Source organism: Trichechus manatus, unplaced genomic scaffold (genome assembly GCF_000243295.1).
Source record: "Trichechus manatus latirostris isolate Lorelei unplaced genomic scaffold, TriManLat1.0 scaffold00102, whole genome shotgun sequence".
Lineage (NCBI taxonomy): Eukaryota > Metazoa > Chordata > Mammalia > Sirenia > Trichechidae > Trichechus > Trichechus manatus.
In genome coordinates this window covers 7163723-7191047 of record NW_004444038.1, presented here as the reverse complement: position 1 = coordinate 7191047, position 27325 = coordinate 7163723, and the positions used below count along the sequence as shown (strand labels likewise).

The 27325-nt window shown below is 45.5% G+C and overlaps 1 protein-coding gene across 1 annotated transcript in view; it reads right to left on the bottom strand.

The window, feature by feature from the left end:
* The window catches only part of COL4A2 (collagen type IV alpha 2 chain), a 177841-nt gene that overhangs the window by 17150 nt on the left and 133366 nt on the right, over positions 1-27325 (bottom strand). The window contains exons 26-37 of the mRNA XM_004382955.1: positions 25113-25220; positions 21301-21522; positions 16862-17023; positions 14216-14386; positions 12837-12980; positions 9512-9634; positions 8730-8911; positions 5858-5921; positions 5588-5662; positions 2579-2686; positions 1595-1702; positions 553-624 (exon numbers count right to left, since the gene is read on the bottom strand). Of these exons, the coding sequence (XP_004383012.1) occupies positions 553-624; positions 1595-1702; positions 2579-2686; positions 5588-5662; positions 5858-5921; positions 8730-8911; positions 9512-9634; positions 12837-12980; positions 14216-14386; positions 16862-17023; positions 21301-21522; positions 25113-25220 (1539 nt within the window). The remainder of the gene's footprint in view (positions 1-552; positions 625-1594; positions 1703-2578; positions 2687-5587; positions 5663-5857; positions 5922-8729; positions 8912-9511; positions 9635-12836; positions 12981-14215; positions 14387-16861; positions 17024-21300; positions 21523-25112; positions 25221-27325) is intronic.

The window sequence follows — 27325 nt, the reverse complement described above, 5'->3', positions numbered from 1 at the left end:
ACAGGACAGAGTAGAACTGCCACACAGGGTTTCGTTGGCTGTATAATCTTTATGGGAGCAGACCGCCGTGTCTTTTCTCTCACTGAATGGCTGGTGGGTTTGAACTGCTAACCTTTTGGTTAGCAGCCCAGTGTTTAACCACTGTGCCACCAGGGCTCCTTATGGTACACACAGCACAGAGGTTATCCAACAGGCAAGGTAAGCACGGTGCTTACTTTGCTTACCGTTTCATCTGTAGTGCACGATTTCACATTTTTTCACCACATCAAAGATTCTGCTTCTATGTATGGCTGGCATCTCTCTCTCTCCCAATTCCACAGCACTTTCCTACAGAATCCAAGCCTCTTTTCAAATTTACAGTCCCTGACGGGGCGGATGACTCAGTAAGCAAGGTAAGCGTGGGCTTACTTGTGCTTACTTACTAAACCGTGGTGAACAATTTGTGGTGAAATTGTTCACTGCAGATGATCTGCTACCTTGCCTACTGGATCATCTACCCCTGGTTGCTGCACTGCTGGGTGTAACTGCGTAGCTGGGATGGCCAGTACGTACCTGGGAATCCCAGAAGGCCTTTGGTGCCTGGCAGGCCATGTAATCCGCTGATTCCTCGGATGCCCGGAAAACCTGCGAGAATTTCACTCATTATTTCATGCATAGCAGAGCAAAGAGGGCTTCTGGTTGGTAGAAACCCTTAAATTAATTCAGAAATATTTTCGTTTGCTATGATCCTGGGCATCTGTCCTATTCAAAAGCCCTGCAAATATGCAGCAGCTAAGGATGTAAATGAATCACTTTTATGTTACTCGGGAAAATCGCTTCACATTAATCTTTTTTTTTCCCACCCACTCATTAGTGCCAGCAGGGAGCCGGAAAGTGATCCGTTCCGTTCCTCCTCCTGCAGCCTGAGTCACTGGTATATACTGGGTTTGTAAACACTGTGATGGGACAAACAGCCTGGCATGACCTCCATTCCCTCTGGATTCCTGAGGATAAACATTGCTAAAGCCGGACACGGGACACAAGCCACAGGTCTACGACGCGGGCAGAGAGCGTGGCAAAATGCACGCGTCTGACGGCTGCGAGTGGGGAGGCGAAGTGGCCGTCTTGAATTCTGTGCCAAGAGAGAACCTGGGGTCTGCCTCACTGAGGATGCCCCGAGCCTCCACGTCCTGCCCAGTGGCCTGGCCCGCCCTTGATTTCTGCCAAAAGTCAGAGAAACCCCAGGCCGAAGAAGAGGGAAATTCACGCCTGTCACTTGGTCTCATCCAAGCACTGCTCTGTGATGCCCGACAAGTGGGCCCCAGCACCTCTCTGGGAAGGTTTTCATTGATCTTTTTTGGAAGCAAACACCTCTTTGCCCATGAGCGTGTCTCTTTTTGGAGTGACTCAGGCAACTGCAAACCTTCTCCTTGGCGTGTTTCTGGGTCCACAGCAAACCACTGGCCGTCTACCCTTATCTCATACGAGTCTTACCGAAAACAGCTTTAAGAGAGGCCCGCTGGGCGCAACGGTGCCTCTTCTCACGAGCCCGGCAACTCTGGCTTGGACTAAGCGTTGGTGTTTTGTGTTTCCTCTAAGGAAAGCGGCACGTTACCTGGCAAACCCGGAACCCCTTGCCAACCATCATCTCCTTTTTCACCAGGCAGTCCAATCCGTCCTGGATCCCCCTGTGGTCCTTGAAGTCCTGTTAACCCTGGGAAGCCTGGGGGGTAAACACATCGTTCAGTCTGAGAACGCAGGGAAAACCGTTTTAAGATGCTTACACGAGGCCTTGGCTCGCTGACCTGGCTGGAGGGAAGGCAGTTTGTGGTAATGACTGAAGGACACTGGAGAGCAGTAATTAAGTGTCTTTCCTTCAAGCCTGGAGTGCCTATGGCCTTAAACACCCACGTTCAAGTTCAATAGGATTAGCTTGGCCTTGCCAAGGAGAAAATGGCTTGTATTTTTTACTCTTATCCTGTCATCCAAATACAAGCCTGGAGACGGAAGAACCCCCCTGAAATAACTCCTTAAGAGATTTTGTCCAGCCCCTCAAAGTTCACAAGTGCTGGATAACAATATAAGCCATGACAAAAACAGCGTGAAACTAGGTCACTGTTTGCTTCCCTTTGTTAACTTAGGATTCGCAAACGTATGTCTGCATAGCCAAGAGCAGGAAAAGGGATCCTCGAAGAATAACTCCATCTGTTTTTATGCGAGAGGTGGATGCTTGGCCACAAACACACTTTTTATTATTTCTGTATGCTTCTCCCTATTGCCATAGGTTTCCCCCCTCAACAGCCCGGGTGGTCTTTGGGGTACAGCCTCTTGACCCTTTTCACTCTATGTTACCAGTACTAATGCAGAGCTACATGGATGGACAACATGCAAAAGAAGTTTCCTATAGTGAGCCGATTATGGCAGACAAGGGAACAGGCAAAACTGGCCACTTCTGCTGTGGGGTCCTGGAGACTTGGAATCAGGGTACTCGGTGGGTCTCAGCTGCACTTAGCCCACACCCATCTGTACGTCTCCCGGCCATGGCCAGAGGAGGTGGAAGCCACTCGCCTGAAGGAGGTTTGGCTGCAGCGGACTTTACCTGTTTGTCCTTTCTGTCCAGGAGGACCCGGGACTCCTTTCAGGCCTGCTATCCCAGGGAAGCCAAGGTTGCCCTCTGCTCCTTTCTCTCCAAAGACTCCCTTCTGACCTGTGATGAAAAAGAGTTTCTGCTTGATATTGTGTCAAACTGGAATTTAGTGCTTTGGGTTAGTGGGGAAGCCAAAGGATATTGCAATACCATATTAACACTCTTCTGTTTGGGGATGGGAAAACATCCTTGTCTGAGCCTGTTTCCCCTTATGTTTTTTACCTAATTTCTCCCTCTGAGGCTGTGGTAGCCAGCCTCCAAGATGGCGCCCACTGATCTCCACTGTCTGGTATTCAGCCTCTCGGTAGTCTCCTCCCAAATTGAATAGGGCCGAATTGTATGACCAATAGGATATTACAGAAATGATGGAGTGTGACTTCAAAGCTAGGTCATACAATTCATTGCCGCTTTCACTTTGTCCTCCCTCTTTGATCACTGTCTCTGGTGGCAGCCAGCAGTCATGTTGTAAGGACACCCAAGCAGTTCAATGGAAAGGTCCATGTGGCAAGGGACTCAGGCCTCATGCCAACAGCCATGTGAGTAAGCCATCTTGGAAAAGGCCCCTTCAGCCCCAGTCAAGCCTTCAGATAACTACTGCTGTGGCTGACATCATGCCTGCAATCCCATGAGAGACCCCAAGTCAGAACCACACTGTCCCCAAATCCCTGATATTCTGTGAAATAATACATGCTTACTGATGTTTTAAGCTATTATATTTGGAGGCACTTTGTTAAACACGATAGATAACTAATCCAGATCCCTATCACAGTGGTTTTTTTTCAAGGTGTAAGATGCCAGGGAAATCTCTTGGGGAATTTGTTAAACACACAAATGCTTGAGCCTCTCCCCTGAGGTGATTTAGTAGGTCTGGGGTAAGGTCTGGAATGTGCATTTTAAGCAAGCATCTCAGGTGATTCTGTGGTGGTCACTGGGACTTTGAGAAACGCTGTCTTCACATTTGGGACAATGTTCTGTCATATGTGCTGCTGTCTCCTTAAATCTATGAAGATTCTGCTGCACTTAGAAAAATCCCGTTCATGTTTTTGGGGGGCCTTAGAGACAAATCACGTAAGAAGCTGTGCTTGTTTTCTATGGATTATTTTAATGTTTTAAACATCGGCTCCAGACCATTATTGATACAGTGCGTCTTCTTTCATCACTTCCATTGTCTCTGCCCAAACTGTGGGAGTCCAGTACAGCTTCTTGCTCCATCCTCACAGAGACCTGGCCTGAGCCCCCGGCCACTCAATGCCATCTTGTGTCCGAGAATTGATCCGATCTAGGAAAGTGCTTCTTGGTCCACACCCTCTCCTGCACGGGACAAGGTTCTGTGGCTGACTCACATACCTCACTTGTCTTAGGGAAAATGGAACACCCTCAAGGATAGCCAGTACAGCTGTCACCACCATTGTGCCCCATGGGACCGCAGTTCTGAGACACAGCCTCCTGGTGATGGACATGATGGGGGACTCCACTCTAAGGTCTTTCTAAAGCCAATGGTTTAACTAAGACATCAACATTCAAAGCGTAACAACAAAAATAGTTCTTGGGGGAGGCAGCCTCTCCTCCCTAACACATTTTTAATGAATAAATGAAATCATCCTTAGTAACATATGTGGCAAAGATGGTTTCACACCTTTTTTTTTTTTATTTTAATAAACCAAACTGGCAGAGAAGTGATTTAGGATGAGAGATCCAGCCAGCCAAGAACCACATGGCTCAGCAGCCCAGGTTACCCCTGGTTGCCCAGGGGGTAAATCCACCAGGAGATCAAATTATAGACAAAAAAATTAGCCCAGAAAGGCTAGTAAATGAGGTTGCCTTTTTCTAAGTGGTTATTTCTATGCTTCTATGCTAGAATGAATACCCTTCTCCATTGTGGAGCTATTCTAGATAAAGAACTTGCTCAACATCCTCCCAGTTGGCCAGCCATGTGGACAGACTCTTTCTCTCCCACCAGGGCCATCCCAGAAGGACTGGGGGCTCTGGACAACTTCATCAATGGGAGTCCGCTCATAATCAAACCAACCAACCCAGCAAGGAAGGATCTACTGCAGACTCTTCGGGATATCGTTAAAAGCAGAAAGTTTGAATTTGGATTCTAAAGATGCTCAGAAAAGAGGAGTAAGATGATGTGCTACACGAGGCCCCTCCAAAAGCACAGGGTGCAGGTCACTGGTGTCTTACTCAAGAGAGGGGCTCAACTCCCACTCCCCTTTTTTCTAGACCCCAAACCAACCAACCAACCAACCAAATCCATCGCTGTCGAGTCGATTCTGACTCATAGCCACCCTACAGAACAGAGTAGAACTGCCCCTTAGGGTTTCTAAGGAGCGGCTGGTGGATTTGAACTACCGACCTTTTGGTTAGCAGCCCAACGCTTAACCACTGTGCCACCAGGGCCCCATCCTAGACCCAGGAAACAGTAAGGTTTACAAGAAGATCTGCTCGTTACGTTACTTGCTTCACATCCTATAATATGCCCCAGCAGCCAAAGCTCTACCTTATTTTGGTAAGTTACATTTCATGGACTATAGCTATTCCTACCCACCAAGCGTGGATTCTGGCTATTTTCCCTTTCAGAGTGAGACAGAGTTCTTGATTTTGTCTTCAGATTTAATTTAATTAATAATTCCAGAGTCTTTCTCACCCCTTGGGCTTGAAAGTCTCTACTCATTCATTATAAAATTACTTATTTATGTTGTTGCTTTTAATTGTTGTTGGGTTGGCTCCAACTCACGGCGACCTTGTTTGTAGCAGAACAAAACATTGCCTGGTCCTGCGGCATCTTGATGATCGTCAATCTATTGTTTAAGTCCATCGATGCGGCTATTAAAATTATTCATGGTGTTCACCAAATATTGACACATTTGGCAAGCCAGGTGATTCATATAAGGGATGAAATAGCTGAGGGAACAGTGCTATTGTCAAAGACAAAGAAATGAAAAATAACGTATGTACCTGGGGTTCCAGTGATGCCTCGTTCTCCCTTCAGGCCTGGGCTTCCTGGTAAATTTATGGTGTCTCCAGCATCACCTAATGCATGTGAAGAAGATGGTTGAGAACAGGTCTTCTGTGGGAAATGGTTAGTTTTCGTAACTTCTATTGTGCTACATTCCCAAGACTAATTATAAATAACCAACAGCTTCTGCACGTGCTGCTATTACACTATGTGTGCCCAGAGAGCTCTGAATTGTGGGTGCCCTACTTTACTGTAAGAACAACACTCACCGAAATCACCCGTCTGTCCAGTCTCCCCGAAAAGGCCAGCTCTCCCCGGAGTGCCCTTGTCACCCTAGAATAAAGTTAAATACGAAGCCATCTTGGAAGACAGTTAATGAAATGAGTTTATAATGTTTGTAATTTCTGAATGGCTAGTGTATCTAACCATCCAGTATGCTCACCACAACACTCAAGATTTGTGATCTTGTCATTTTGCAGAAAATCGCTAGTGTTTTGGCTCAGTATTCTAGGTGGTGATTATCCATTGTTCCTATCTGGCTTGGAAGGAGTACAACCAGAATGCTCCTTAGAAGCAAGGACGGTGAGACTACGTCTCACATACTTTGGACGTGTTATCAGGAGGGACCAGTTCCCCCCCCGCGAAAAAGAGGAAGACCCTCAATGAGATGGACTGACACAGTGACTGCAAAAATGAGCTCAAACATAGCAATGATTGTTGAGGATGGCACAGGACCTGGCAGTGTTTCATTCTGTTGTACATAAGGTCGAAACCGACTCAACGGCATCAAACAACAATAATCCATTTCAGTTAACAGGCCAGTGCTTAACTGTTAAGCCACCAGGGCTCCTTACAGGGAGATTGTCATGTGCCGTTGAGTTGATTCTCACTTACAGCAACCCTATATAGGGTAGAACTGCCCCATAGGGTTTCCTTGACTGTAATCTTTGTGGGAGCAAATTGCCAGGTCTCTTCTCCTGTGGAGCCGCTAGGTGGGTTCGAACCACCAGCCTTTCGGTTAACAGCCCAGTGCTTAACCGTTGTGCCACCAGGGCTCCTTAATTGCGGCTTAGAGAGGTTAAATAATTTTCTCAGTGTCACTGAGCTACTAAGTGGCAGAACTGGAATAACCACCCGGGCCATCTGATTCCAGAACTTGCTCTCTATATTATAAAACAGTTACATGGTTGTGTACTTCCATCTGCAGAAAGAGTTAGATTTCTCCAAAATGATGTCAGTTGCAAATAATGGGATTGGAGTAATGCCTACATCACTCTCAACTTCTTGGAAAACATGGTTTTCTTCTCTAAAAGGGCCTCCTCCACTGAGGGAGGGTGGAGGATCTGGTCCACCTTCATCCCACTGGTCACCATTTTAGCATTGACACTATGACTTCAATATTACAGCATCGATACCATTACCCTTTCCCATCAGGGCTTAACTTGAATCTCTACATTATTAATGTAGCTCCATTTTGAGAGGATTGGTGGGGGGGTATATGCCAGAGGCTGCATCCTTATTGAGATAATGATCTATTTTTCTTTTTTTTTAAATTCACTTTATTGAGGTATAACATTCACACAGTAAAATGCACTTACGTTAAATGTCTAGCTCAAAGGATTTTTACTAAGCTACCACTCAGATAAAGATAGAGAATATTTTCAGCACTCCAGAAAGTTCCTTTAGCTAATCAATAATCAGTTATCCTGCCAAAGGATTAACCACTCTTCCTGCCCAAGACAGTTACTCTTCTGCCTTCTTTCTATCCAATAGTCTTGTCAGTTCTTGAACTGCACAGAAATGGAATTGCATCATATACACTTTTTGTTTCTGGTTTATTTCATCCAACAGAAAGTCTATGAGAGTCAGTACAGTTGGGGTGCTTTATCGATAATTTTCTTTTTACTCTTGTGCACTAGTCCATTATTTGAATATACCATGTCTATCCTTTCTTCTGTTGATGGGCGTTTGGGTTTTTTCCCAGTTTCTGGCTGTTATAAATAAAGCTGCTATGAACATGGTCATACATGCCCTTTGGTAGATATAAAAAAAACAACTTGCTGCTGTCGAGTTGACTCCGACTCATAGCGACCCTGCAGGACAGAGCAGAATTGCCCCATAGGGTTTCCAAGGAGCAGCTGGTGGAGTCAAACTGCTGACCTTTTGGTAAGCAGCTGAGCTCTTAATGACTGAGCCACCAGGCACATAAGCATCCTTCTTTCTTTAAGTTCTTGTAACCATAAGACCGGTTATAAGATCCACTCAGCTACAGCTTCTGGGAGTGATGAGAAAAGAGGACCTCCTGAAGAATTCTGAGGACATCAGGCATGCCAGGGTGGGCTAGGCTGATGGGCCAGCCAGGACCTGTTGCTAAAGGTTTACTAGAACTTCTGATCTGCCTAAAATGTGCCAGATCCCACTGTGACTGCCAACAATGAGTTGGTTGGGTGCCAAGGATTGTGAGGGAATAATACCTTTAAAGCAAGAGGACAGACTTGGTCCATAAAATTACCATTTATAGAGAGCCAGGCTGTTAAATATATTACGCATAATATCTGCACTGCTTTCAATAAACATGCAGGGTAGATAATACCTTCACTTTACAGACGAGAAAAACAGGTGAGAGTCCAGCCCAGGGTCACTGTTCACCATTATGGCCATTACAACCTAGTGCCCGATGCATAACAAGCGCTCAGAAATGAAGAATGAAGAGATGAGTAAATGACAGGGCCGGGACCTGACTTCAGGTTCCCTGACTCCAGGCCCATTTGTAATTCAGCGATAGACTCTCGAGCCTGAGGTCACCTATGTGCTCAAGTTGGGAGGTCTGATCGCTAGAAAACGAAGTGCAGTTCTCCCAAGGCCCCCATGAAGAAATGTGTGGTTTTCTTCTCTGATTGTGGGAGACTCCACGCTTCCCCAACAAAAGGCCGCGGTGGGCAGGGTGGACACGCGGATCACTGTCAGGTGTGGCTGTGCACCCAGCACGTCCTCACCATTTTCCAGGGACCTAGAAACACTGAGACTTCCGACTCGGAAGCTGCAGCTTGACTACACCTATTCCAATAAACGCGGGACGAAAGCACTTCCTCAACAAACACCACAAGAACAAACCGAGCAAAGTGTAACACGCCAACTTACCCTACTCCCCGTGAACCCTGGAAATCCTATAATTCCAGGGGGACCACTCACTCCGGGCAAGCCTGGGGAGCCGGGCACGCCGGGGACTCCAGTGTCTCCTTTCGTTCCTTTGATGTGGCCGGGCTTCCCGGGTAACCCAGGGACTCCTGACAGCCCAGGGGTCCCTGGCATGCCTTGAAACCCTGTAAGAAGACCCTGGGTGTGTAAAGCTCTGGTGAGGAGGTGGCACCCCACCCGCCCACAGCCTCCCATTTTGCAGTCCCCAGTGCTGGAAATCTTAAAGAGGGAAAGTGAGCCTACTTGGGCATCAAAGAATATTTGGTCAGCCCACTCTGGAGACCTCCAGATGTCAGAAGAGTTGTTAACACAAGCCAAGTCTGGCACAGACACAAGGGCATCTCTGTGCAGAGAAGTAGCTGCTCTTTGGGTGGGGGGAGAGTGAGGGAGAGAGGGAGAGAAAGAGAGAGAGAGGGAGAGAGGGAAAGAAGGAGACAGAGGGAGGGAGAGAGAGACAGAACAAGAGAGAGAGGGAGAAATGGAGAGAGAGAGGCAGAGGGAGAGAGAGAGAGGGAGAGAAGGGGAGAGATAGAGGGAAAGAGAAAGAAGCAGAGAGAGAGAGAGGGAAAGAGGGAGAGATAGAGGCAGAGCGAGAGACAGAGAGAGAGGGAGAGTGAGGGAGGGAGAGAGACGGAAAAGGAGAGATGGCAGTGAGAAGGGAGACCCCCTCTGCCCCCCAGGGCTGACAGCTCATAGGTCAGCCTGAGCCCCATGGTGACCCTCACCTTTTAAGCCCAGTTCTCCTTTCGATCCCATAGGCCCCTCATCTCCTTTTTCCCCTTTAATGTCTTTCATTCCCGGCAGGATGATGGGGGGTGGTCCTGGGGGGCCGGGATCCCCACGGCTGCCTTGAAGAGAACAGAACACAGTCATTTTCCTGGACTTCCAGGCTCCGTGGAAGAACACAGATGGGAAGACCTCCCAGCCCCGCTGCCCACCTTCCAAGCGGGAGCCTGAGAGATGTTGTGCCACCAGGTGGCTCGTTACCCCCTAACCACGAAGGCTGAGAGCTGGAGACGAAGCTCTCCTCGGAGACAGACAAAGTGGGGATGGAAAATGTGTATCTCCCCTGCCCTCCTTTGCCATTCCTTCTCTCCTCTCTTCTGTAAGCAAGCAGAGGAGATGGGGGACGCGGTCCCCTTGCTGTGGGGGGCTCTCACAGCATGCACAGAACACCTGGCAATGTCAGGGCCTGCCCCCTTCCTACAGGGCCGCTGGGAGAATCAGTGAATGTGTGCAAAAAGGTAATATAGATGGGAGCTACCAGAAATCAACATGTTTCCGTTGGTATTCCATGTGAGAGAATTCTTTTTTCATTTGTACTCTGATGAGACAGAAATCAAACTTGATCACAAGCAGGAAGACTCCCAATAAGGAAAGCTGCTCGTACCAGTGTCCTCTTAAAAGCACCTTGCTTGTGTGCGCCTCAGAATTCAAGGAGGGGCAGCCGTAGTTAAGGCGTCTCTGGGTGGCGCAAATGGTTAAGTGCTCGACTACTAGACGAGAGGTCGGTGGTTTGACCCCACCCAGAGGCACCTCAGGAGACAGGCCTGGAGATCTACTTCTGAAAGATCCCATTCTTGAAAACCCTATGAGGCGTTCCTACTCTGCAAACATGGGGTCGCCATGGGTCGGAATTGACTCAGCAGCAACTAATAACAATCACCACTACCACCAGTACCATATTTGGAAGGTCACAGTAATAAGTGGGTGGAATGTGGCAAGGAAGCTCTCTGGTGAGCTTCTAAGGATTCAGTAAGATGGAGGGGGAGTGAGGGAGATTCAGGAAGCTTCCCTGGGAAGCTGAAGGCTCCATATATAAGGTTCAGGCTGAGGCTGTTCTGGGAATCTATCTTCATTGGATGTTGGGACATTGGATGAAAAGAATATAGTTTCACTTATCAAACATTTATATCGTTATTTAGTGCTAGGCTAGCTACTGAGGAGGATCAGTAAGTGAACTAGCCCGCCTTTGGAGAGCCCACACTCTAGCGGAGGCACAGACACCCGCATAGTTAACTTGACTCCAAGAAGGCTCCAAGAGAAGTTGTATCAGAGCTGAAACAGTGATTTCATTTTAAGTTTAATTTTAAAATGGCATTTTCTGGGGTGATAAATGTCCTGAAATCTCTAAGTTAACACAAAGATTATTTGAAAATGCAAGTGTAAGTTGAAAGCCTGGAAAAAAAGTGCACTAGACGGCAATCTCAATTGCGCTAAGAATCTGTAAAAGTTTTAACTCTTTGAGGAGTAATTAAGTTTTTTTCTTTAAACAGCTTTATTGAGATATGATTCACATACCACAAAACTCACCCACTTAACAAGAATGACTCAACAGTGTTTAGTGTGTTCAGAGGCATTCAACCATTACCACAAACTAACTTTAGAACGTTTTCATCATCCCCCTCCAAAAGACCCGTACCCCTTAGCAGTCCTCCTCCGTTCTCCCCTACCACCAACCACCCAGCACTAGGCAACCACTAATCTACTTTTTGTCACTACAGATTTGTCTATTCTAGACATTTCATATAAATGGAATCATACAACGTGTGACACAATGTTTTAAAGGTTCATCCATGTTGTAGCACATATAAGTACTTCATTTCTTTTTTACAGCTGAATAATATTCCTTGTATGGAAACTACATTTTCCTAATCCACTCATCAGTTAATAGAGATTTGGGTTGTTTCCACCTTTTGGCTACTGTGAATAATGCTGCTATGAACATTGGTGAACAAGAATCGCCTTGATCCTTGTTATGGATTGAATTGTGTCCCCCAAAAATATGTGTCAACTTGGTTAGGCCATGATTCTCAATATTGTGTGGTTGTCCTCTATTTTGTGATTTGATGTGATTATCCTAAGTGTTGTAAATCCTAATCTCCACTATGTTAATGAAGCAGGATTAGAGCAGTTATGTTAATGAGGCAGGACTCAATCTACAAGATTAGATTGTATTTTGAGTCAATCTCTTTTGAGATATAAAAGAGAGAAGCAAGCAGAGAGGAGAGGGACCTCATATCACCAAGAAAGCAATGCCAGGAGCAAAGCGCATCCTTTGGACCTGGGGTTGCTGCACTGAGAAGTTCCTAGACTAGGGGAAGATTGATGACAAGGGCCTTCTCCCAGAGCTGACAGAGAGAAAGCCTTCGCCTAGAGCTGGCACCCTGAGTTTGGACTTCTAGCCTCCTAGACTGTGAGAGAATAAATTTCTCTTTGTCAAAGCCATCCACTTTTGGTATTTCTATTATAGCAGCACTAGATAACTAAGACAGTCCCTATTTCCAGTCCTTTTGGGTATATGACTAGGAGTGGAATTGCTGGGTCGTATGGTAATTCTATGTTTAACTTTCTGAGGAACTTCCAGGCTGTTTTCCAAAGTGACTGCACCATTTTACGTTCTCAGCAGTGATACATGATGGTTCCAATTTCCCCACATCCTCGCCAACACTGTTATTAGTAATTAAGGTTTTAGAGACCACTATGGTACTTTCAGAAAAAAAAGTTGTTTAAACAAAAGTCACTGCAAATGTTGTTTGTTAATAATATACTCTGTGAAGAAGGAACCTCACATTTGGGTCTAGAGATACCTGCCCATGTCAGGGCTCAAACCAGCCTCTTTCTCGTGGATTGTAATTTCTTTTCCATGAAGTCACATCCCTCCACCTGGACTACTTTGTCCTTCTTTTGCCAAACTGAGTTCTCCTCCATAGGATTTACCTTTCTGCTGGTTTTTACCAAGCTTCAACTCCTCATGCTAATCATGGTATCGTCATGATGGAATATATTTTAATGGCATATTTAGTTCTTAACGCTGCTGTTACTTTTAACTTTTTACGGTTTCCTTTGGTAGGATCACTCCCTTATTACATCATGAACACACCCAGGCAGGGACAAAGCCCTCTATATTTTGTTTGTTTTTTTTTTACTGGCTTCCAGATTTAGGTTTCCCGGATGTGGTGGATTCTTGGAGTCATTCTGAGCAGTGTTACACCACCATGAGCGGGAGTCTCAAGCCTGTAAAAAGAATGTTAAGAGGGGCAGGCATACCTTTAACACCTGGTTCACCAGCCAGACCTTTCTGACCAGGAAGTCCAAAAAATCCAGCCTCCCCTTTGCTTCCTGGATATCCGGGTCTTCCTTTCAGCCCGAACATGCCTTGGAAACCATCCATACCAGGTGAACCTCTGTCCCCTATGGCGGGAAAGAGAAAAGTCCTGGGTTAGCTCTGAGTAAAAAACCTCAGCAGTGTAACCTGTTAAAGTGAGAAGATGCTAACATTCTTCACTTAAAAGAATTATCTGATAGCAATTACCTAATAGCTTCACCTAACAGCAATTACCTGGAACACCATTTCCTAAGTGACCTTGTCCACTGACCAGCGTATGTGGTTAGGTGCTGTCGAGTCAATTCTGGCTCACAGCGGCCCTGCAGGGTGAGTAGAACTGCCTCATCGGGTTTCCAAGGCTATCATCTCTAAGAAAGCAGAACACCAGGTCTTTTCTCCCAGGGAGAGGCTGGTGGGTTCCAATCGTTGACCTTTCAGTTAGCTGCTGGGCACTTAACCATTGTGCAACCAGGGTTCCTTCCAAAAGCTTAAAAACCACACCCGTTGCTGTGGAGTCAATTCTGACTCACAGCGACCCTACAGGACAGAGTAGAATGCCCCATAGGATTTCCAAGGCTGTAATCTTTACAGAAGCAGATCACCGGGCCTTTTCTCCTACGAAGCAGCTGGTGGGCAGAACTTTTGGTTGGCAACCTACTGCTTAACCATTATGCCACCAGGGCTTCTGACCAACATACAGACAGAGGGATACAGAGTCAGCTTGCCTCCAGAAGGGCCGTTAGAGACAACATATAAAGGCAAATCCACAGGCCAGGGAGATGGACTACGAGGAAATGTGGATGGAGCACAGGTGCCCAGGCCCATCAGGAAGGAGTCAGAGGGCCACTAGAAATTAACGTAACATTACTACTGCACCCAGCACGGAGGTCAGACAAAGGACCACCTGTCTTCTGCCACATCCAAAGGACAGAGTGCTCTGCATCTGGATAAATAGGTTTGTTTCTTTGTGTACAAATAAACCTATCCTGGTGACAACCCACGTTTCTTGGTTTTGGTTTTACATTCATCAAACAGCCTCCTGATCCCAATCTAGCTCCTGAGCGGGCCTCTCCGCTAACTTCCCTGTGCAGACGGGAAGTCTTGTTGTACAGTCCCTCTTGGTAAATTAACAAACTGGCATTCTGAGTCCAAGTCCCATTGGCCAGCTTTCCCAGGTCCGTCGGCCACTGGGTGAAGGGAGTTGTTAGGCTTCAGCTCTGCAGATGTTTGAGGTCATCCCTACACACGGGTGACAGAGACTTCCTGTAGAGTTGTCTCACCCCAGTCAAGGTCATTCCCATTGGCAGGGCTCCACAGTTACCTTTTGACCCAGGGAGACCAGGCATTCCGGCCACTCCTTTGAATCCAGGGTTTCCTGGATGGCCTCTCTCACCCAATAAGCCAGCGTCCCCTCTGTCACCAGAGAGACCTTTCATGCCCACGGGGCCAGGGGCACCTGTGTCTCCTGGAACCCCTCGGTCACCAGGCAGACCTGTCAAAAATAAAAGGCAGAGAAATTATTAAAAAAAGGAACAAACACACACACACACACACACACACACACACACACACACAGAGAAAACTTCTCTTACAATTATTTTATAACATCAGCTACCAAAACTTTTCTGGATAAGAAAGCATTCTGGAAGGAAAATGGAAAACTGCAAATATAGGGGTAGGTTTTAAAGCGTGATCGGAGTATGTAGAGAACCTGCAGGGCTGGCCTTTCTAAAGAAGTCTTTATCCTAAAGCTGGGGGCTAACCTGTGGCATGCAAGCCAAACAAGACATGTGAGATGCATCTCACTTTCTCCACTGAAGCTTCTTGCCTTCAGAACCCAAGGGAACAAAGCTGTAATGGTGGAGTGATAAGACAGGTGCAGGCGGGGCGCGGCTGCGGAGGTTATGCCCAGAGGACTACCTGTACCTCCGGAACATCTGCTTCCTCTCTTCCTGGAGATGAAGTTCTAGGGTGGGGGGTCCCCAGTGCACCTGCCAATTCAGCGCCTCCTGCCCTTTGCATCTCTCTGCTCCCGACACATTATGTTCATTTTTATGACTTCAAGAGCTTCCCAGATCACCGCTTTCTTCCAGTCTCTCCCCACACTCACACACAGAGCTGCCTGCCAGCTGGGTTCCTAAAATGCCTCCCTAAAGCACTCCTCTGTTAAAACTGTCAATGGCTCCCGTTTGCCTTGTTGGGTCAAACTCCTTAGCTTGGCATTCAATGTCCTCTAAACTTCAGCTCCCATTTCCCTATCCAGATCACCGCTTCCCTCCTCAAATTAAACTCTCCACCCTAGCCAGGGTGGGTGATCACAACGCCAAAGCTTTCCTCGGGCGTCCTTGCCTCTGCTCGGATGCAAAGCTGTCCCGCTTCCCTAGAAGCTTCCCTTCCCCTCACTCATTCCAATCCTGACCCTTGCGCATGCCTGGCTCCAGTCTCATCTCCTTCTTCCAAGAATGGAGTAGCCCACCCAGCTTCTCTGCATCCTGAGACACTGGGAAACTCACGGTCTGGGTCACTCATTGCCCTGGTCAAATACATGCCTTTGTATGTGTACTATACAGTCCCCAACTGAAATGTAAGCTCCTTTAAGACAAGTGTGTTCACATGAGTTTACTACCCAGGATGCTTTGGGCTTAGTTAATATTTGGTAATTGAGAACTTTTAATTGAGACAGAACCAAAAAACCAAACTTGTTGCCATCGAGTCAATTCCACCCATAGCGACCCCACAGGACAGAGTAGAACTGTCTCATAGGGTTTCCAAGGAGTGCCCGGTGGATTGGAACGGCCAACCGTTTGGTTGGCAGCCATAGCTCTTAACCACTATGCCAGGAGGACTTCTGAATTTCAATACAAGGGATCAAATCGCCTGCCCAGGATTTTTGTTACTCAGTAAAACCACTGGTTAGCGTGGCCCCACCCTAGTCATGCCCCAAGTTTCTGGAGACAGTTTAGGCTGGTCACAGGGAAGCCCTGAGGCTAGTGCATACGGAGGCATCCTGGCTTCTGGATGAATTACGTGTGGTACAGCGGTTCCCTAGTACAGGTGGACAATGATCCTTGACAAAGTTGTAGTGACAGCTATTGCAAAATGAGAAAATCAAGGACAGGGTTGTGAGCTTTTTTAAAAGCTGAATTTACTCCATTTAACTGATTGTCCTTTACTGAGTAATTGCGTCCTTTCTGCTTTTTAATGTTACAGTAACCTTCCGTGTAATGATGGGATAGTGGCTAACACTTAAAGGGATTCTTATCTGGCAAAATAAAAGGCTGGAAAACCTTACTGGTTACCCAGAACTGTATTTGAGATTTCAATGGTCCGAGAGAAATGAGCAAGCCGGGAGACTACTGCTCTGTCAAGAGGTCATTGACTGCCTTGGGAATTAGCACGGGGTTGCATTCATCAGCTCTCAGTCAATCCTGGCAATGCCTGATGGATGTCGGGGCCCAGAGCTTCTTTCGGTACCCCCTTGCCACCGACCTGAGCCTTCGTGTGATGTGCTGGGCACCCCCGTCTGGAATCTCCAGCTGCCGAAAGCTCTACATCCCCTGCATCTACCACCCATCTCCTGCTTCACCCATCCGCCCCCATATTTTCTCAACTAAGCACTTCCTTTTGTTCCCTCAAATCATTCAACTTTGCAGAAACAAATATTAACTTCTCCTCGCCAAATAAGAGCAGTGATTTTGAACTATCTGTAGTGAGAATTTTTTTTCCTAATGAAATCTTCCCTGGAGCCCTGATATACACAACACACACAAATGACCGACAGGTTTCTCAGGCTGTTGGAGTCTTCCTTGTTTGGTGGAATGTATGTCCTGGTTTTGGGAACCAGGCAACACTCAAGGGAGGGTTCCTCGGAGCAGAGTTTGAGAACTCCTGTCAGGAAGGGCGGGGCTAGTTCAGCTGTCGGTAGCTGGTGAGGACCTGATCCTTTATGGGACGGCTAGATTCTTACCTCCATGGCCTGGGGCACCTGGCAGTCCCAAGGGCCCTGGCTGGCCAGCAGCTCCTGGGAATCCATGCTGTCCCGGTGGTCCGGGCAGTCCTGCCTGGCCGGAAGGTCCTGGGAAGCCCGGCTGACCCTTCAGCCCCGGCATCCCGGGCATTCCCTGGCTTCCTGTGGGATTCAGAGACAAGAGATGTGAGGCCAGCTCTATGCACTGATCAAAAACAACGTTTACCCCCTATAAAGTATAGTTACTTTATAAATATCATATGTATTTTTTCTGGATTTCTGGAAAATACAAAGTATAAAGAAGAAAATTGAAGTAATTCATACCATCACTCAGCGATAATCCCTAACATCTTAGCATATGTCCTTCCTATCTTTTTTCTATTCCTATAAATATACCTAAAAATAGATAGACGCAGAGTTGATATTATACTGTAACCACAGTTTTAACTTGGCTTTTCACTTGACTCTATTTTGAGCATTTCCCACATTTTAAAATGTTCTTTTCAAACATTATTTTAAATAATTGCACAGTATCCCATTATCTGGATATACTTAGTTTCTTTTTCTCATCTTTTTTTTTTGTTTGTCATTACAAACAATGAGGAACAGATTTTTTGAATATACACCCAGACCCATGTTGTAGGTAATTTCTGTAGGAAAATGACCTAGAAATTCACTTAGTGGGTTAAGGACAAGACTAACTGAATGCCTTTTATGCATATATGGCAGCGCTTTCAGAAAATCTACACCAACTCACTCTTCTACCAGTGTCTTCTTAGCGTTGACTGCCAGCATTAAAGCAAAACAAAAACCTGGCAACTCTGAGCAGTGGAAAAATGGCGTGTCAGCTATATTAGTTTGCATGTTTTTGGTTATTCATTAAATTCCTTTTTTCTAGTTTTTGCTCTTTGATGAAATTTTTGTTCTTTGCTTTGATTTTCCTTTTGGGATTTTGATATTTTCTTACAGATTTTAGTGTTTCTCATATATGTTAACTAATTTTCCTTCATATCTATGGTAAAATTTTCTTTTTGACATGTAGAAGAGTAACGTTTGCATGCAAATTTTATACATTTTGTGCATGCCTCTCTCTCTCTCTCTGTGATTTCTTCTCTTGATTTTATGTTTAGAATATCCTTCACTACCCAGAGGGAGGGCTTCAAACCCAGTTTGTTCTGGTTTGAATCCCCGCTGAGAATTTGCATTTCTAACACGTTCCCAGGAAGTTATACTTAAGAATCACCTGGGGATCTTGTTAAAATGTAGATTCTGATTCAGTATATCTGGGGTGGAAATGCAAATTCTCAGCAGGGAACTTGTTAGAAAGGCAAATTCTCAGTGGAGGTTCAAACTGGAATGAACTGGTTCCAAGCCCTGCCTAGGGATCAGATAATTATGAACACATTTTCTTCTAGCTTTTTTTTTTTTTTTTAAATACTAACTACCTGGGCCACCTTATATTTAGGCATTTCCCCCTTTCTTCTAGGAACTCAATGCTTGTTACAGTTACCATGTAATTAACAATAACAGTGAACGTACGAACGTTCCAACACCGGGCATTTGCACCACGTTTCCCCAGTGATCTAGAGATAACACCGTCTAACTGGATCCTCATACAAATCTCACAGGGTCACTGCTGTCCCAAAAGGAGGAGGCAGATAAACAGGGGAGATGAAGGAGGGGAAGGGGTATCACTGCAAGGGGCTAAGTCAGTCTTGGAGCATCCCAGAGCCAGCAGTCGAGCTTCCTGACTATCATTACCGAATTACGAAAACCCGGACGGGAGAAGCATGTCTGCAATGCCCGGAAAGCGGATTCTAAGTGGAAGTCTGAAAGATTCTTTGAGACGCGTGGATGCATATATTCTCATATGGTCCAGTTTTACTGCCGTAAGTGAGGACACTTTTATTTTTTGGTTTTCTATCTTTAGAGTTTACAGCTCCAGGGAAAAAATATGATCGCTCATGGGTGCTAACGGTCTTGCAAGAGTAGGTAGGCATTGCTCTGGGCTGTGAAGTTTTAATAAGCAACGTCAAGGTCCCCGCTGCAGATACTCGTGCTCATGAACAAGGGGAGCAGCAGAGGTTCATGGATAGCACACACTGACACTCATCACCAAGCCACGCTGAAACCCGGTGAACTGAGGCAACTCAGCAAGCGGGACACGCAGAGCTGAGGCCAGCGGGAGTGAGGCGGCTCCGGATGCCTGTTCCTGATGGGCCTTCCCTCACAGCCTAGCCAGTGGGCAGGACAGGCTATGAACAGCTGCGTGTGAAATGATTTCTGCTGCTTCACTGTTTGCCTCCAGAAAAACCAGGCACTGGGGTGTTTTATTCCTTCACTTGCCCATTGTGATCAGTGCTTTGGTGCTGAATATTTCAGGACAAATTCCATTTATGGAACATCTGTTAAAAAAGGAACGACGACTACCAAAAAAAAAAAAAAAAAAAAAAAATCAGCTTCCTTCAGCTAAACCAAATCTAATCTGTGGGCCTGCTTCAGAAAGTTTTGCTCAGAGACCAGGCTGTATCTGTGTTTCTTTCTAACGGGCCTCAAACAGCCAATCAAGCCAGAAGCAGGAACCCTCTGCACACTGTCCCTGTGGCGTTATGGCACAAAATGTCACTCTGGATGCGAGACCGTCACTCACAAGTTTCCATCCTCTGGAAGCGGGAACTTCTGCAGAACAAGAGATTCTGCCTAAACAAGGCTGAGGAAACCTGCCACAAAGCTAACAGTGAAAGCAGTAGGGACCTTCGAAAAGTATCTGAAATAAACCCGTTACCATATTTTGTTTTTACCCTCAAAAATCTTGAAGCCTGTAGGACATGTTTAAGTTAAAAAAAAAAAAAAAAAAAAAAAACCTACCAGAAGTACACTTATGTAAAAACAGCTAGGGGGGCAGTTTTCACAGCTGGTCTGCAAAGCCGATTGATCACGGAAACGCTGATCCAAGCAAGCGTGTGCCCTCTGCCTTTCATTAGTGCTGGAAGTGTCACTCAGCTCAGTAATCATAAGGCAAAGCTAAAGCAGAGAACGCTCTTCCTTCAGCCCTGCCAATTCCTCTGTCTCTGCAGATAACTGCTGATTTATACTTTATACTTTATAATTGACCTAGAGTTAGCCAAGTTGGCAAAGGCAGACCCCAGACGTCTTAGCATAGGGTCTCCGTTGCCTTGGTGATGTTATCAAATGATCTTCATTCTCTGGCTTGGTCTTGGGCAAGGTGGTTCAGTTGTGTGTGTGTGTGTGTGTGTGTGTGTGTGTGTGCGCGCGCGCGCATGTCTGCTCTACCTCTTCTTGGGCTCTTTTCCCTTCTTTCTTTAGGCCTCATTCCAGCTTCTCAGGCACCGGAGAATCTATCTCTCTGTGGGCCATGGCACCTCTCTCGGGTGGTTCCCCTAGTCAGTAACAACAGTTGTACGTGCCGATCATTCTCATCATTATCAAAAACCACCTGCCTTGTGCACCTCTCCCCTTTTGGCATGGCTGGGAAACTGACAAGCTAATCTGAAAACTAGCTCGTGCGCACAAGTTTAATGGGTTCACCTGCCAGTTAAGAATTATATTTAATCAGGCCCTGAATGTCTTCTTTTAAAATGGGAAGGGATATCAGCTTCTTGTCACCACATCTAAAGCCCCCATTCTGCCTGGGGTTGGGAGTCAGGGACCACGATGGTCCTGGCAGTCTAAAGATAAAGCCATAGTTTTACCCGTCAATTTCTTGTTTGATTTGGAGCATGGAGGCCATGTCCTCTCCTTCAGTGAGCCAGCAGCCTCTAGCATGTGGCTCACCGAATGGAAACACTTATTAATCAGTAACACAATTTTTCATTAAAGTGGATGGGTTTGGCGTTCTCAATGCCAATTCTGCATAAATCGGACCCTTAGAGCAGTGTGATGCTCACTCATACTTCGGTGTTTGTATGCGTTTCTGTGTTTGTATGTTTGGATTTCTACTTTGCTAAATAGAAATGGATATTATAAACACATATAAAAAATTCTTAAACCAATCAATTAAATTGTATTCCAGATCCTTCCTATCTTCCTCATAACCTCTGGCTAAGCAAGGCCACGTCCATCTTTTTTTCACATCAACTGTACAAATTCAGGAGAAAACAGAACAGCAAACCTTCCACGGCGATTCATGTGCAACTTGAGAACGGAGAATATTATTTACACCGTATTTGTAAAAGGTGTCAAACGGCCATAGTTTACTGCTATAGAAGGTAAACACAGGACCATTATTATTGTAATAAAAACATTCTAAAGGAAAGCTGGAACAAAATAGAGGGAAGATAAGCAAGACTATGTCGTATAGAATGTTGGTTCTTAGCAAGTCCCCAGAAGGAACTCCAGAATAGCCCTTGGGAGCCCCAGTTCCAGCAGCACAGCTGGGACAGAACCCTATTACTCTTCCTCCTGAAATGGCAGCTTACCTCTGAATCCAGGAGGGCCTCTCTCTCCAGGTTGGCCCTTCAGCCCTGGGTGTCCGGGCAGTCCAGCATCCCCCCGGGGTCCAGGCCGGGCTCCTAGGACTTCTCCAGGAAGTCCCCTTTCACCTGGTGGCCCTACTGGCCCTGGCAGGCCTACGGGACCTGGCTGTCCATCTGGCCCAGGGAGGCCCGTTGCACCTTTGGATCCTCGAGCTCCCACAAATCCTGAAAGGAAACATGGGTCACCCCCAAACCACAGGTTAGCATGAGGACATTCTAAGAGAAGTATCAGAAAGAGGCTGAAAACTGTAACCATTTGCAAACAGGGTCCTCACAAGCTTTATTTTGGCTGAAGGCCCTGTATGTTACCCATTTTGCAATCCATACCTTCTCTCCGTTAAATTTCTTCTGCTTCCCTCCTCCATCTGGCCACTAGCCCTGAAATTCAGCTAAGGCTACAGATGTAACTTCTCCTTGCACATATATCTTCGCAATTCGTGGCCCCCATGTTTTAAACATTATCACAAAAGAATACCTCTGGTAGGAACTTCTAGGTTCTATGTGGGAGGGAGGGACAAAGTTCTATGACAGAAGATTAGAGGGAAGTGAGGCTGCCAGAGAAATCAGAGCCAAAATTCCGCTTCCCTGAAACTTACTCTCCTGGTAATAAATCCCTAGTCAGTTGGCCATTTTGTAGACACTTTGCGGAGGAATTGATACTCCCTCTGTGGCATGTATGGAGCCCTGGTGGTGTAGTGGTTAAGAGTTCAGCTGCTAACCAAATGGTCAGCCGTTCAAATCCACCAGCTGTTCCTTGGAAATCCTATGGGGCCGTTCTACTCTGTCTTATAGGGTCGCTATGAGTTGGAATTGACTCGACAGCAACGGGCTTGTTTGTTTCGGTGGCATGTACTGTGAAAACGATCAACTATCACATATTTGGATAGAGAGATAGTGGCTGTCATGCACTTGAATAGTTGTGCCTTTTGTTGACACCACTGGGTCAATTTATCTCATCACGTTACTTCCCCTTTCAATGCAGGGAACACTGATATGACCTCTGGCTGAACTCCAAGTGCTGACAGTCACATATTTGATTCAGGAGGAAAGGTTTCCGAGATCATTACTAAGTGCTGGAAGAAGAGAGAACACTGCAACTATGAGAATAACGCTCGAAAGAGGATAATAAGCCAAAGGATCAAATACACAAAACATTCCACACCTCATGTTTCGGAAATGGGGAAGAAGGGATTTTCTACCCATTCTGCATTGTGTATCTAACAGAAAAGAGTCCATGAACAGGACCTCGGGCTTTTTCTAGGATTGCAAAGCACCAGCCAGGCCTGTGAAGTGGAAGGTGGCTTAATTGGTACAATTGTGTTTGGAATAGAACAAAAGATCTCAGGTTAAACTGAGTCTTCATTAGCTTGGCCCCCATTTTCAAAGTTTCAATGAAGTGACTGATTTACGCACACGAGGAAGAGATAATGGCTTTTATGGAAATGTAAGAAATGTTTACTTTGTATTAGCTGTGCATGAAGAAGTGGGACTTAAGTTCTCATGTACGGATCTTATATCTGGAATAGATTTTCTTTTCTTTTTGCAATCTCTGAAGTTGGGCATTTGATTTGTTTCTGCACGTGGTGACAGACGTACAGTATATTTGAAAGAGAGAGAAACTAGTTGCTGTCAAGCTGACTCTGACCCATGGTGACCCCATGTGTGTCACAGTAGAACTGTGCTCCGTAGGGTTTTCAGTGGCTGACTTTGCACAAGTAGATTGTCAGCCTTTCTTTCCAGGCATCTCTGAGTGGACTCGAACCTCCAGTCTTTTAATCAGCAGCCAAACTTGTTAACGGTTTGCACCACCCAGGGACACAGTATAAGTACCATAAAAAATGTCGCGCATTTCAAAAGTTGAATAGATCAGAGCCTCATTTACCACCTCCATCTGGTCTACCTCAGTCTCCCTGCTCACTTAAGGGCTTACATTTCAATACGGAACAGGCTTTCTACCATATGGTTGACCCCCCAAATCACCTGACAACGGGAACATCTCGTCCATCCCTCACTACAGTAACATTCTGTAGAAAGTTCACGTCCACTTGGCTTTGCATTCAAATTATGATTACTAGGTACTTTCCATATTCAAAGTAAGAAGGAAGCTATTAATGAATTATTATTCTTCTCTCAAAACAATGGATGCTTAAACAGTGACAATTACGCAACATCGAAACATTCAGATGCTCCCTGCAGGCCAACCAAATGCTACAGACTGGTCCTCTGGTGTGGAAGCATGAAAACTTTGCTTCTTTCCAATGCACCGTTTTTTTTTTTTTTTTTTTTTGTGTGTGTGTGTGCCTTGAATTAAGACCCAGAAAGCATGCTCATCAATTTTGCAAAATACAGAGAGATGCATGATAGAAAAGGAAACAAGATCAAGGCCACAGTGATCTTTATGGGCTGGAAGCAAGATAAAATCTATCACAGACTGATGCAGAGTCCTACATTTAGGTTTAAATAATGCTCTCAGCGTGCGACAGGAGAAGGGTGGCACTCAGTGAATATTTGCTGAAGATATTTGCCCAGTGTCTAAGTCTGAGGACACAACAGCCTCACTGTTCTGTGTGACATTCCAGACATGTGAAGCGTTTTATTCAGTTTCTGGATCTAGTTTGAACGGAACGTGGACAAGCTGGAGGGCAGCTGCAGAAGGGCAATCAAAATTCTGAGGGCCTGGAAATGATGTCATAGAAAGGAACTCTGCATTCCTGGGATACGGTCTGCCTGGAAACGAGGTGTCTATGGGAAAATGTGAACTCTCTTTCCAAATGTGTGTGAGGGGTGGCTGTGAAAAAGTAAACTTACATGGCTTGAGGAATAACCAAGTGAGAGCTTATTGGGGAGCAGATTTCATTCCAGTGAAGGAAGAACTTTCTAGCAACAAGAGGGTTTTAAGTGTTTCACAGGTCCTAGGCAACCAGAATGATTGCAGTAAAGACGGGCAAAACACCTAACCAAGATTCTATGGAAGGATGGTTATCATTGGACAGAAGGTTGGCCTTAATGACTTCTGTGGTTTCATTTAGACAATGCGGTCCAAAATGTGGGTGAGCCTCTGCAAGCAAAGTGATGCAATGATGTTGCACTCACATAATTTTAGCCCTAAGCACACATGGACACCTGTGTTTGGGGACATTATAGAGTATGCCGTCCACAAGCAGGTATTTGTGTTTTTCACCAGAACTTACTATTGGAAACACATTCATTCTTCTCCATATAGAGGCAAAAGGCTTAAGCTCTTTTAGACACCAAATGGCTTCTATATTTCTTTGCTGTGTCAAAATGTAGATGGAATGGTGGGAACTGTTTTCCCAGACAAGTTGGACACTGAAGAACAAGCAGGCAATGCAGTATTTGGTGAGGGATCAGTAAATATGGAAATCGACGAAGGGAGAGCTACCTGTGCCAATAATAATAATAATCTCAGAAGAGAATATCATTATGCTATCCTTAGAGTGTTTAATATAAAGCAGAGAAAACCATTTCTCCATTATCTGGAACATCTATGCTTTCTTCTTTTTTTCCTGTGAGATCTGAAGGTATCTTCTGCAGAAAACCAGTACGTGCTAAAGTACAGTAGTAGTAATGATAAAGTCAAGGATTTTGATCTCCCATGGACAAGTACAAAGGTTGTCATTGAGTCTTTGTTGAGATAGTTTCTGAGTGTTGAGGGAACAGAGCTGGGAACTCATCACACACACAGGCCATTTCCCGAAGCCAAGGGGCTGAATGGGGGTAGAGTCTTGACTTACCCTGTGGTCCTGGGAATCCTTCACGGCCTGGATCTCCTGGGAAACCCTTGAGCCCTGGATCTCCATCGGGTCCTGAGAATCCCGGTACTCCTCTGAGGCCTTTGGCACCTAACCAACCCAAATAAACCATGACATCAGTCAGATTCCCATCAGGAAACCCCACCAATAGATTGATGAGACATTATCAAGTTCTGCACTGACCTACTGAGGTCCTCTTATGAACTGGGCAATGATGAGGCTAGTGGAATGTCAACCCCAAAATAGCACCTCTGGGATTATGGAATGATTTCCAGTGTTGAAAAGTCATGCTTCATAAATTTTAATTATGATAAGAATGATATTAAATATTAAGACTACCCCAAACCAAAACCATTGCAGTCAACCTGATTCAGACTCATAGCGACCCTACAGGACAGAGTAAAACTGCTCTATAGGGTTTCCAAGGAGTGGCTGGTGGATTCGAATTGCCGACCTTTTGGTTAGTAGCCGTAGCTCTTAACCACTGCACCACCAGGGCTCCGCAGTACACTAATTAAGGGCTTAGCACCTGGGGTTGGAATGCCTGGGTGTGAATCCTGGCTCTACTTCTACTATCTACATGACCTTAGACAAGTTGTTTAACCTCTCTGAGTCTCAGTTTCCCCATCTATAAAATGGAGAGAATAATAATGCCTACTTCATGCACATATTATGAGGGTTAAATTAGATTATTTCTTGTTAAATATTTGAACATCACTTGGCACACAATGTGAGCTCAACAAATGTGCTTATAATTAAAAGGCGGTGGACATCATTAATGTCACAGAACTGAACTTCCATGCTTTTCATTCACTTTCCCAGCTTTTCTTCAGGAATGTGAAGCTTTGTGACATAAACCCATAGCCCCTCTCCCCCGAAATTGGTTATGTGAAGGGCTGTAGTGAGAGGGGAGAGACAGGTATGAGGCATGCAAGGCACTCACAGCAATGGAGGAAGCCTTCTCCATGAAATGTGAAATAGCATGGCAGGGTGATGGCCGGGAACCACAGAATCAGACTTCTGAGCCCCATTGCCAGTGAAAAGTCCTCAGATTATGTCTCCAGTCTGGTTGTGAGTCCCATGTGTGCTGACCATCAGAGACTCAATCCGTAAGAGGTTCTTGGATAAATCAAGGTCTACAAACTGACACTAAGCTCATGTTCCTTAAACACAAGGGATTATTGGTAACAATTTCTCCTATTTGGCTCTGTCTCAATCAGATACAGGGTCAACACCAAAAGACATAAGATCAAAAGCCCCACGAACTTGCTTGAGCTGGGTGGATGCTTTACCATGAATTCCAGGTCCAGGCCTAAGAGGGTCTCCTACTTATACACATTCAGTATACAAGGAGGAGGACCAAGAACAGTGCTCCAGAAATGCACTGAATACTGCTTCACTGAAGGACTGTCTACAAGGAACACAAGAGACCAAAAGAACTAATCTATAGGGCAATCTCACTCTTCTCTGAGTAAACTGAGTGAATCTGACAGGATGCTGACTAATTATCAAATCTACTCAGTGGTAACAAGAACAGGCCTACGTTTGTCAATATTAAGTCTTGGCTGGTTAGCTGAGTAGGTTCTCAGCCTTTTTATTTATTTTTATTTTTTAAGGACTTTTACGCCCCTGCTTAGATTTATTCCTAAGTATTTTATTTTTTAGGGGCTATTTAAATTGTATTTTTTTCCTGATTTCCTTTTCATAGTTCTCTTTATTGGTGTATAGGAATCCAACCGATTTTTGTATGTTTATCTTGTATCCTGCTGCTCTGCTGAATCCTTCTATTAGTTCCAGTAGTTTTCTTGTGAAGTCTTTGAGTTCTCTATGTATAATATTATACTATCTGCAAATAGGGACAGTTTACTTCTTCCTACCAATTTGGATGCCCTTTATTTCTTTTTTTTGCCTTACTGCTCTCGCTAGGACTTCCAGCATAATGTTAAATAGGAATGGTGATAAAGGGCATCCTTGTCTTGGTCCCATTCTCACGGGAAATGTTTTCAGCCTCCCTCCATTGAGAATGATGTTGGCTGTAGGTTTTGTATAGCTGTCCTTTACTTATGTTGAGGGATTCCCCTTCTATTTCTATTTTCTTGAGAGTTTTTATCAGGAATGGGTGTTGGACTTTGTTGAACGCCTTCTATATCGCTTGAGGTTCTCAACCTTTTGCCTGTGGCAGCCTCTAACTCTGA